A 12,950-nucleotide genomic window follows, 5' to 3' on the forward strand; every position below is an offset into this window, starting at 1 on the left:
CATTCTAAATCAAATACATAACGAAGTAAAAACTAAAATGCAATTTCACAGGGTGCGTGAAATGTTTTTCCACGGTATATGGACTCCAGGTTTTCTCCCGCGTAAGAACAATGCGGCGACACCTCAACACCTGGGCTCATATAAGATGTCAAAGCATTCCGAGACACCATCAAAGACTTGGAATCCCGAATAAAAAATCAAAAAACAATGCTAAAGCAGCAATCTCAATCATCAAAATCACCAGTTGCATATAATGGAACTGAATGCGTCAAGAAGCCACCGGCAGCAGCTACCCAATGCGAGTGTAGCCGCAGAAGCAGCAGCCTTGCACTGTCTGGAGTGTCATAATTTGAACCATTGGCATTTTTCACTGGTGCAAACTCTTCCTCTCGTAATACCTGCGTATTTGGAAACATAAAAAAATACACAGTATATTAATCCCTTGTTTACATTTCCAATAGACAGGGAAGAAAAGGGAAAAAAATAGAAGCGAGGGGAAGTGATCACCTCAAACAAAGCAGTTGAAGCAGCGTATGGAAATGCATCAAAGACGAACTGCTCTAGTTTCAACCCCATTGTATACCCATGTAAACACGGAATCTTTTTCTCCGCTACATGGTAACTGCAGCCGGACATATATAAATATTAACACCCTTTAAAGGGATAAGTGTGAAGGTATTAACAAGCAATGACACGCATCCTATTTATAGAGGTAGGTGCCAAGAAATATAACTGATGTCAGATACTATACTCTTAAGACAGAAAAACATGGCTCAGTCAAAATCTTCTACAAGTTTGCTTGATCCTTAACCGCATCGCGGCTTGAAAAGTAAGTGTAAAGGAAACAGCAAACACCCATTGATCCTGTTTGTTTTCAGGTCAATGAGAGACATGCAGAGAGGAGGAAGTAGCTCAAGGATTTTGCATTTGAAAAATAGATTACAATTGTCTCAGAAACAGCACTAATTGACAGAACAATGTTCAAGGCATAACAGATCAAAACATGTACCTCGAAAGGAAAGAAAAACATCACTTACATGCTGTCTTTCTCAAGGCCATCTGCCACTTGGCTGAGAAAGTCCAAAATGAACATGTGTAAGCACACCTGGAAAGCATAAAGCCGTAATAGCATAAGATATACAATCACAATATTTATCTTCATTTATTAATGCAAATGTATTCTAGGCATTACAATGTCATACTTTTTAATAACACCATAAATCCAAATTGAAACCCTGTGGTTTACAGGATAATAAACTGCCATCAAAGAACATGGTTGGTTTTGAAATTTGAATATTCTCAAGCATTATCTGTTAGTAGTGCTTTTCAATTTTCTATAAAATCTAAAACAGTAAAAATCATTCAAGTCTATGACAAAAATTGTGCAGCCTATTTACGTGAATTCGCAAGCAGCAGCAAAAAGTTTCCAAAACCTTCAAATTTCTTCTTTTCTTGAAATAGTTTCAACAATGTTGTGCACTCTTGCATGAGCCAACTTCTACTCTCAACTAAGCCTACAAACTTAAAACTGAAACAATCTGGCATGAAAGCACTAAAAAAGCCCAAAGATGTAGCATATTGAATCCAAAAAGCACTGTATTTTGCAAGAAAGAATCAATATTGAATCAAAATTGGTGACAAATAGTATACATTACTCCAGCAAAAACGAAGGCGTCCAGTTTGCTGGTTGATGGCAGAAGCCAGTGACGAATCTAGTTCACTGTATTCAACCACAGTAAGAGGCCCACCTTTACCAAGCCTAACAAAACACCAACCTTTTCCTGGGGATAGGCCTGTAAACCATTTACTAGGAGATATTAAGACATTATAAAAGCCTTGAAAAAATTTTAAGTTTATAATCTATCTATAAAGTATAATATATATATATATATATATATATATATATATATATATATTTATGTGTGTGTGTCTATATATATATATATTTGGAGAAATTTTTAAACCAATAAAGATACCCTTTTTTCATTATTTTACTAAATTGACAATAAAATAACATTTTATTTATTAATTATTTTGATCTCTATTTAAAGTGACTTATGGAATAATAAAAGTTAAGCAGATTATTTAACATATAGTTTAGAGGACACAGAGATCGAACAAATGCTACGAACTGTTGCAATACAGCTTATTAATAGCAGTCTCAAATACTGATAATGTAGTCAAACAATAATTAAGTAATTCATGCAACTGAAATTCTCAGATATACTTGGAAATTGAGAGCACTAACTACCTTTCGTACGACTTTAGCAGCAGTAGCTGCACCTTTATCAATGAAATATCCCAAGAAAGCTGGAGAAAAAAAAAGAACTCTTTTTTTTATATATTATGAACGGGGGTCGTTCTGCGGTGCGGCGCCTAAAAAACGGCTAATATACGGCGTGACCGGTTAAACAAGTGACCGGTTAAAATTTAGACCGGTTATGTTATATTATTTAACCGGAATTATTATAAAGTACAATAACATACTAGGTAGCGCTTATATAATGTAATAGGTAGCGCTTATATTTACCTATTTTATAAGTAAACCAGTATATTTATACCGATAGCATTGCAAATTTACCTATTACATTATATTATATTGAAAGTGTCCATACTTTTTATAAAAAGGATCGATACTTTAACAGTGTTTCATGTTTTCCACCTACAATATTGATTTAATAATTTCATTTGCACAAAAAATTATTTGATTGTTTTGATATTTTATAAAATATTATTTAGAATTTTTAATTTAATAATAATATATACCGTAACGAAAAAAATAAATCATTAGACGCCTATAATTACTAAATTAATATCTTAAAACTCACTCAAAAGATAACCTTAAATTAATGTTTTCCACAGTGAAAAAAGTATGGACACTTTTATAAAAAGGATAGACACTTTACAATATAACCATTACCTATTACATTATATAAACGATACCTATTACATTATATAAGGGCTACCTATTACATCATATGTTTACCTATTATATTGAAAGTGTCCATACTTTTTATAAAAAGGATCGATACTTTTTTTAAAACTTATGTAATTTATGTTTCAATTTTTTTAACAGTGTACTGCGAATTTAAAATGATAATATACTTGTAGTTATTGTACATACCTAAATATGTACTGCGAATTTAATGTTGTACCCACCCTTTAACTACAGAAACATGTTCAAAATGAACCTTCGTTTACATATCCATCAACTCCTGGAGCACTGAACTTGCACAACAAAATTTTTGCCATGGATAATACTGATGTAGACAATGTTAAGCCAACCGAGGAATGCCATGAAGTACATAATGTTGATGAATCTGACAGATTGGTTGGTCAGCTCTTCTGTTCACGTGATCAAGCTTGGCACTTTTACAAGGGATTCGCACGGGAACATGGGTTTAGTGCACGTAAGGGAACAACACGGCTTGACGTGGAAGGGAATGTGAAGACACAAGAATTTTGTTGTTCCAAAGAAGGGTTTCGAGTATCAAAAGTCAATACTTTTGATCGTCAACGTGCTCATACGCCAGTCACAAGAACAGGATGTAAGGCTAGAGTCGTAGTTACAGCAACAAATACAAACGATCAGTGGGTTATAAGTAAGTCTGATCAGAAACATAATCATGCATTGTGCACATCTGCTATGACACCATTTATGCGTTCTAATCGAGCTGTAAGTAAGGCTGATATCGATGAGGCAACAACATTGAAAGAGGTCGGTGTTGGCACGTCACAAGTAATGAACTATTTAACGCAGCAGGCAGGGGGCTATCATAATGTTGGATTTACACATAAAGACCTCTACAATGCACTTCAAATAGGTAAAGCAAAGGAAATCGTCGATGGGGATGTGAATGCGCTTATTGCCTACTTTGATTATAAGAAACATGATGATCCCGGGTTTTTTATGACATACTCGGTAGACGAATCGGGGGCATTGTATAATCTTATTTGGTCGGATTCTACATCGAGATCGGATTACACATGCTTCGGTGATGTAATTGCGTTCGACACAACGTACAAAGATAATTTGTATGGTCGACCAATTATGCCTATTGTTGGTGTCAATCATCACCATAACACAATTGTGTTTGCCACTGCCATAATCGCTGACGAAACGTCTCAATCTTTCGAGTGGGTGCTACAGAATTTTTTAGAAGCCATGATGAATAAATCACCTATTTCTGTTGTAACCGATGGGGATAGGGCAATGCAGAGGGCTATCAAATCTGTTATCCCTTATGCTAAGCACAGATTATGTTCTTGGCATCTTTCTCGCAATGCACAAGCTAACATTGGTGACCCAAAGTTTACAGCAGCATTCTCAAAATGCATGGCTTCCTGGTGGACAACCAAGGAATTTGATATTCAATGGCGTTCGATTGTTTCAGAATTCAACGTCCAAAGCATCCATGGGTGATTGAGAAGGGAAATACACGACACTTATGGGCACAAGCATATCTAACCGGTCATTTCTTTGCCAATATTCGCTCAACACAAAGGTGCGAGTCTATGAATGCTTCACTAGCTATTGCACTGAAACACAAGAAGACATATTTAGATGTTGTTCGTGCAATTGAAGATGGAATTAGTAGAATGCGTATGAACGAGTTGAAAGCGGATTACTTAAGTTCCCATACGAAGCCCTTCCAGATCACAAAACTGGTCGACCTTGAAAGCCATGCCGCTGCGATTTTTACCCGCGAATCTTTTCGTGTGTTCCAAGATGAACTTACACGGGAGACATTGTACCGGATTGAGGCAGAGATTAAGTCCTTATCAGATGAATGTCAACATTATATTTTGTCAAAGTACGCAGAAAAAAATAGGAAATTTGAAATTAGTTTTGATTCTCGTACGAAAACTCTAATTTGCTCCTGCAAAAAATTCGAGACCGTTGGACTTCCGTGTCGCCATCAACTTCACATTTTGAAGCAATTGGACTACACATATTTGCCCGGGACTTTGATTCAAAGTAGGTGGACTAATGATGCGAAGGCTTCTGCACCCAGCTATGTTGATTTGAATGTGTCTCCAGAAGTGATGCAAATGGCAAGGTTCGCTGCTCTACGTTCAACGTCAAGTAGGTTATGCTACATTGCATCAAAGACAGACGAGTCTTTCAAAACCGCAAGAGATGAGATGAAAAAACTAATAGAAGAATTAGAAAACTCGTTTGGTTTGAATCATTCAGTCAACCAGAGCATTGTAGTAAACAATGTTCGTGACCCTCAACGAAAACAACGCAAGCGAAAAGAAGTGCCGAAGAACAAGGTCGAGAAGCAAATTGTACTGGTTAGATTAAAAAATTACATATTACATTATACTTTTGGGTTCGATGATTTTGGGATCGACACTTTTTATATATGGATCGACACTTTATTGATGCACCTTGTAAAAATTCATTCTGGAAAAAAAATATCGACACAAACTATATTAGTGTCGACACATTATTTAGACTTATTCTCTCATAAAACCGGTATAATTGTACCGGTTAGATTAAAAAATTACATATTACATTATACTTTTGGGTTCGATGATTTTGGGATCGACACTTTTTTATATATGGATCGACACTTTATGGGTGCACCTTGTTTTTAATTCATTCTGGGAAAAAAATATCGACACAAACTATATTAGTGTCGACACATTATTTAGACTTATTCTCTCATAAAACCGGTATAATTGTACCGGTTAGATTGAAAAATTACATATTACATTATACTTTTGGGTTCGATGATTTTGGGATCGACACTTTTTATATATGGATCGACACTTTATTGATGCACCTTGTAAAAATTCATTCTGGAAAAAAAATATCGACACAAACTATATTAGTGTCGACACATTATTTAGACTTATTCTCTCATAAAACCGGTATAATTGTACCGGTTAGATTAAAAAATTACATATTACATTATACTTTTGGGTTCGATGATTTTGGGATCGACACTTTTTTATATATGGATCGACACTTTATGGGTGCACCTTGTTTTTAATTCATTCTGGGAAAAAAATATCGACACAAACTATATTAGTGTCGACACATTATTTAGACTTATTCTCTCATAAAACCGGTATAATTGTACCGGTTAGATTAAAAAATTACATATTACATTATACTTTTGGGTTCGATGATTTTGGGATCGACACTTTTTTATATATGGATCGACACTTTATGGGTGCACCTTGTTTTTAATTCATTCTGGGAAAAAAATATCGACACAAACTATATTAGTGTCGACACATTATTTAGACTTATTCTCTCATAAAACCGGTATAATTGTACCGGTTAGATTAAAAAATTACATATTACATTATAATTTTGGGTTCGATGATTTTGGGATCGACACTTTTTTATATATGGATCGACACTTTATTGATGCACCTTGTAAAAATTCATTCTGGAAAAAAAATATCGACACAAACTATATTAGTGTCGACATGACCCTTAATGTGTATAAGAAACATGTACAACAACATACTGCTAACTTTTCTCATCTCATTCATAATTATATTCACATAAAAAAATATAAATCGTATACAAAATTATAAATCGTATACAAAATTATAAATCTTATACAAAATTAACTCGACATTTACATCATTGCATCCTTTTGTTATTCTTATGTAATATTGCGGCTTTTGTTATCTCCTGTCTTCGTTCATTTTGATTGTGGCTTACGAGATCATTTAATACTCGCGATCGATCCCAGTCTCCAACAACCTATATTCAAATTGTCAGAACGTTAAGTATTGTCAACTACAGCATTCAATCTACGACTTTTAACAATTTTACCACAAACAATTTTTTCTATCCACTTACAAAATCACCAGTTGCCCCTGTAGAACCGATCGATTCCATCCACATCATCACATACATGCCGCAATCATATCTGTTACAAAATTTGAAAACCACACATGTCAATTATGATGAATACTGCATAAATTAAGCTTTCTATTTGTGATAACATCTCATACCCATTCAATTGCTTATTCTTCTTATGCTCCACAAATTTGAAGTTTTTCAAGGGATACTTTCCTAGAGATCCACATGACTCAACCCAAATGCGTTTCTTATTATAAGAATCTAATATTTTAATCTGCATTAAAATAGAAGAAGTTATGCACCAAAAAATTATGCATTATAATTTACATAATGTCCTTTCATACATACATACATACCAATCTCTTAGCATCCTTCACTCTCTGTTTAGCTGCTTCAGTTGTAAACATACTATCATATATGTTACAACATGATCTACCATATCCAACACCAACAGATACCAGTGTGAATTATGGTAGTTTATTGTGATCATTATCTGCAACAAATTTCACACCCAATTTGACAAAATTCAACATTCTATATCCGAAAACATCATTTGCAATTGGTATGGTGTCTTACCTTCTCACAGTCCGTGAATTTCACATAGTTATCCAATATGACACCCCAGAAGGTAGAAATATTCTCAACACTTTCTTTATTGTTGGCTTCCAACGCCTGTTGCTGTAATTACGCAACAAACATTATTAATTTACCGTCTATAACACTACTTTTCAATATTTATTAATTTAACTCACCACTAAGAGGTATGGAAGGTAGCCAATCCTCCGGTGTGACTTTTGAGAATCGTAGCATATGGTCCAGGCGAGCAAATCGATAACCTAACAAAATTAATTACACAATCAGAACATATTCAATAAGTTTTATTTATTTTCTACTTTCTACTTACCACACCGCCAACCCATTCTGTAGGCTTCAACGTTGCAACGTCGTATACAGTAGCGAATTGATTTCCCATTGATATTACAGAATATCTGTATGAATCATTAGGATTAATATCTTGTCATGAAATATTTAAATATCACTCACAAAACAATATATTTCACTTACCCCGATTCTAACTCGCTATTCCATAAATAATCACAAATTGCAGCTTCGATGTCATCAATTCCAGTTGGAATGTCCGCTTTTTCAACCTACAATTTTGCATACAAATTTTTGTCACAACAACATAATAAAAATCAAATTAAGTATTCTTTTATTAAACTTACCTTCTGCTTCTTCTTCTGGGGTGCAGGACATTCCGAATCCAAAACTGCTGCTATGACACTCTCCGGTGTATAAAGCACATTGGGCCTCTCCTTCCTCCTCATTTCTTCCATCTCTTCTTCTTCCTCCTCCCTCTTTTCTTCTTCATATTTTTTCAGTTCATCGTACTTTTTTTCTACATAGCTCTTCATATCTTTTATTTCACCCTTCAATTGAGCTCCTTCATCCGAGTATTTATCAACCACCCCCTTCACCCCCGTAAGTTCACTCCTCAAATCAACAACCTCCTTCACCACTCCCTCAAATTTCTCTCCCGTCACCATCTTAATATCACCCCTTAACACCGAAACTTCTTTCACCACTTCACCCCTCAACACCTCTACTTCTTTCACCACTCCATCTATTTTCCCTTCCACTACCCCCTTATGCCTCTCGAGTTTCTCTACGACTTGATCAAGTTTCTCTTCGACTCTTGATTGTCTTTGCATGATTTCAAATTGGATTTTTTTGATATCAGCCAATTCAGACATCAAAATGTCGAAGTTACTCTGTTTTGCTTCACCGTCGTCCCACTCACCTTCATCCCCCAATACTTCTTCCCTCAATACACCATCCCTCCTTTCTTCTCCTCTGCCTCCACTGCCTCCTCTACATCCTTGCCAATAACCTTCAAAAAATTAAATTACAATATTAAGACATTGATTATATTCTTAATATTATTTAATTACATTTATTACCATTTCTTGCTTCTTCCCTCTATCCAACTTCAACTTCACCATCACTCTAACCACCTCTTCCTTCCCCCATGCACGGATGCGTGCCACTCCGGTTCTTTCATAAGCCGGCACTGCCTCACAGCCCGACCAAAAATCGAACAGTGCAACCTGCATTTATAATAAAATTAGAATTTTTATATAAAAACACAAAAAAGTGATTCAACTCATTTACCTCTAAGATTGCTATGCACCCTTTGAGGTATCTCTGGCTGCCCTTTTTAAAGGTGATAATTGATTCAATCAATCTCGAATGGATATATTCAGCCCAATTGAATTCACCCTTTAAGCCTTCATCGCAAATGAGCTTCATATATTCCTTGTTCGTTGACGTATCACCCGTTGGACAAAGAAATATACCGACAAGGTACAATAGAACTCGGGCCTTCAGCTCATCCCCCAAGTAAGATCCACTTTTGATATCCTCTTCAACTTCAGTATATGTCACCTTATGATTCAAACCATATTTGGAGGCAAGTGCTTTCCAGTTCTTACTCCTACAGACTTCTATAACACTTTTGCCTTTGTTTTGTACCCCCAATACGGCTGCAGCAGTCGATACCCCCAGAGGGAATGAATAATCACCATACTTAGCCATACATTGACTGACGTCAAATTGTGCCATCAAGGATCGACACAATTCCCTCCGAATAGGTCGATCCCTTACTCCGATCAACGATCCAAAACCTATTTCTCCCAGCACATTCAACTGACCCTTCTCCTTAAGGTGTTTAATTAATAAATTCACCCTTTTAATGCTGCACCTTGTCGACACTTCCTACATTTTTTAACAATATATAATGTTATAGTTCTTATATATTTTGTATCAACGTATTTACAAGTTTAATGAATACCTTATTTTCATGTGCTTTCCTCCGTTCTTTGTATTCTTTACTATCATTCCTTGACTGTGTGATGTAAGGTTCCTTTTCAGCATCACTCATTGAATTCCATTTGGACCTCACATCTTTTTTCACCTAATATTAAACATAAACGTTTCTTAATCAATACATTAACACTAAATACTAATACTACTCAATGTCAATTTCATTTTACATACCGAACCGCTCTGTGTGCCATCTCCCTTCATCCTTTTGCATTCGGCCATACTGTTAACATTTAAAATTTGTAATCAATTTAAAGTTTATCGATACTTTAATCCAATTACCATTTCAACAATAATAACAAAAAGACATTGATACTTACTAGAAGTACATATATCCACCCTTTGGTTGCTTTCGAGTCTCGGCCTCAATTTCAAAGTCATCTGCTCCACCAACAATTTTCCAACCCATTGACTCCATTTTTCCTTCATATATCAGTTTACGCAAATCAAATTATTTTGTTACATACACTTTTCAATATACAAATATAGATAACTACTCTTGTGGTAAAACGGTTTTCTTCAAAAGAATTTGAATGGCCACACCAAAATGTGTCGGCACATTTATACAACCTATAATATCATTTTCTACCTATAATATTTAATAAAAGTATCGACATTATCGTTTTCCTTGAATATCTATTTCTACCTGCAATCGGTCCCAAATGCTTCCTTACTCCAAAACCCCAAACAACACATAAAAAACCCTATCGCGATTACTGTAATAATAAAAAATTAGGGTTTCGACAACATACTTTTCGATTCGACTGCAGCAACAAACAAACAAACTTCGCTTTAGAAACGCCTTCTGAAATGCAGCAACAATTACTCTTCGATTTCAAAACTCGTCCGTTCTATCTATTTTCAGAGGATATTTAGCTTATATTTTCATCGGATATGTTATTTATATTTAATCGATACAAATACAAAAGTGTCGATACTTTTATGTCAGGTGTCGATACTTTCGAAAGGATAATTACCTATTTCTTTGAAAGTGTCGATAATTTATTACACGTACTTACGAAAGTATCGACACTTTCAATATATCCGGTATCATTTTACCGTTTTTATCATTTTGATACCGGTTTTATCATATTTTTACCTGTTATATCGTTGTGGATCGATATTTGTTTTTAAAGTATCGACACATTATAGGCGCTATAACTGCTTCTCTTTTAAATTCACAAAGTGTCGATCCTTATATAACGTATCGACACTTTTAATTTTACCGGTTTTATCATTTTGTTACCGGTTTGATCATAATTTTACCTGGTATATCGTTTTGGATCGATATATTTCTTAAAAGTATCGACACTTTTTAGGATTTAAAACTGCTTTTAAAGTTATGTAATTTATGTTTCAATTTATTTAATAGTGTTTTATGTTTTCCACCTACAATATTAATTTAATAATTTAATTTACACAAAATTTTATTTGATTGTTTTGATATTTTATAAAATATTATTTAGAATTTAAATTTAACAATATTAACCAAATATAATAATAAATATGTTTTCAACAGTGAAATAAGTATGGACACTTTTATAAAAATGATATATACTTTTTTGAAAGTTATGTAATTTATGTTTCAATTTTTTTAATAGTGTTTCATGTTTTCCACCTACAATATTAATTTAATAATTTCATTTACACAAAAAATTATTTGATTGTTTTGATATTTTATAAAATATTATTTAGATTTTAAATTTAACAATATTAACTAAAGATAATAATAAATATATTTTCACAGTGAAATAAGTATGGACACTTTTATAAAAAGGATAGATAATTTACAATATAACAGGTAAAAATATGACAAAACCAGATTCATTATGACAAAACCGGTAAAATTTACTTGATATGTTAAAAGTATGGACACTTTTATAAAAAGGATAGATACTTACCGATAACCAAAGTTTACCGGTTACCAAATTTTTTAATAGTTTTTCATATTTTCTACCTAAAACATTATTAGTTGTCAACATAATAGGTACCGCTAAACCGAATTTATTAAATACATTTTAATGTATCCGGTAATGCTGTATATTAGCCGTATATTAACCCGCCTTTCCTGAGACATTCCCTATGAACGGTGAAAGTACATCTTTTCCTTCATAGAAAAAGTTAGGAAAAGTTAGGAGTAAGTTTTCTAATAGAAATAACTACCTACTAGTTATCATTATCTATCTTTCTAAGAGTTAATGTTATATTAAAATATTAACTAACAAGCCTTATCTCATAACCTCCACTCCCCTTCAAGTTGGGGAGTAAATGTTGAAAAGACCCAACTTGGATATAATCTCATCAAGGTAATTCTTGGAAGTGCTTTGGTAAGAATATCTGCTAATTGATTCTTCGTTGAAACATAATTGAGCTTGAAATGTCTGTCAATCTCCACATGCTTCGTTCGGTCATGATGAACTAGATTCTTTGCAATACTTATTGCAGATTTACTGTCACTTTGAAGTTCAAACCATTTATTGGCACATAACTCCAACTCAGTTAACATTCTTTGAAGCCAAATTCCTTCGCAAATTCCAAGTGTCATTGCTCTAAATTCTGTTTCTGCACTACTTCGAGACACCACATCCTGTTTTTTTACTTCTCCAAGTAACCAGATTTCCCCAAACAAATGAACAATATCCAGTTGTAGATCTTCTATTCGTTAATTCACCTGTCCAGCTTGAATCCGAAAAAATTTCTTATTGTTCTATCATCACTCTTTCCAAAAATTTACTCATGTCATGGTGTCATTTTCAAGTATATTGAATTCTATTCACAGTCTCTAAATATTCTTCTCTTGGATCATTCATATATTGACTCACATTTAGTGCCTATAAAATTTTAAGGTAGCTTCTATTGAAAATATCAAATGATTTATTGTTAAGTTTGGAATGGCTGGGACAAAATTCAATGCAAAAATACTGTAGGCTTCCTTATTAAATGAACACCCATAGACTTATGTTTTAATATATTTTCATATTAAACATATATGTTCAACGCTGTAGCATGTAAAAGGTCATTAGTCATTACTTTAAATTGGTGGAAGATTTTTTTACAGGCAATTTTGTTGTCTTGTTTGCTTCTTGTGTTTAGTGCTTAATACTAGGTTTTTGCGGCTTGCAGGTAGCAGTTGTCTTTGTTCCTACCGTTGTTACTTTGTCCCTGATCACATGGTTGGGATGGTAAGATCTGAAGGGCATATTTTGTTATATTTTCCTTTCTGTGATATAAAACG

General features: G+C 33.9%; 1 protein-coding gene across 1 annotated transcript; it reads right to left on the reverse strand.

The window, feature by feature from the left end:
- Nucleotides 1-11: 11 nt before the first annotated feature.
- Nucleotides 12-12,260, reverse strand: LOC120120083 (UDP-N-acetylglucosamine diphosphorylase 1-like). The gene is made up of 6 exons (XM_039139825.1): nt 12,152-12,260; nt 1,651-1,793; nt 1,038-1,105; nt 508-622; nt 242-398; nt 12-130 (listed from the first exon to the last, which is right to left on the reverse strand). Exons 1-6 carry the CDS (start codon nt 12,258-12,260, stop codon nt 33-35), a joined length of 690 nt encoding a protein of 229 aa, XP_038995756.1. The 3' UTR covers nt 12-32.
- Between the last annotated feature and the right edge of the window lie 690 nt (nt 12,261-12,950).

Source organism: Hibiscus syriacus, unplaced genomic scaffold (genome assembly GCF_006381635.1).
Source record: "Hibiscus syriacus cultivar Baekdansim isolate YM2019G1 unplaced genomic scaffold, ASM638163v2 tig00110332_pilon, whole genome shotgun sequence".
NCBI lineage: Eukaryota > Viridiplantae > Streptophyta > Magnoliopsida > Malvales > Malvaceae > Hibiscus > Hibiscus syriacus.

Coding starts and splice junctions, on each gene's coding strand:
- LOC120120083 (XM_039139825.1), bottom strand. CDS start 12,260: ATGACACTTGGAATTTGCGAAGGAATTTGGCTTCAAAGAATGTTAACT. Junction 399..507: donor CTTCAACTGCTTTGTTTGAG/GTGATCACTTCC, acceptor CCAAATACGCAG/GTATTACGAGAGGAAGAGTT. Junction 131..241: donor AGTTCCATTATATGCAACTG/GTGATTTTGATG, acceptor ATATGAGCCCAG/GTGTTGAGGTGTCGCCGCAT.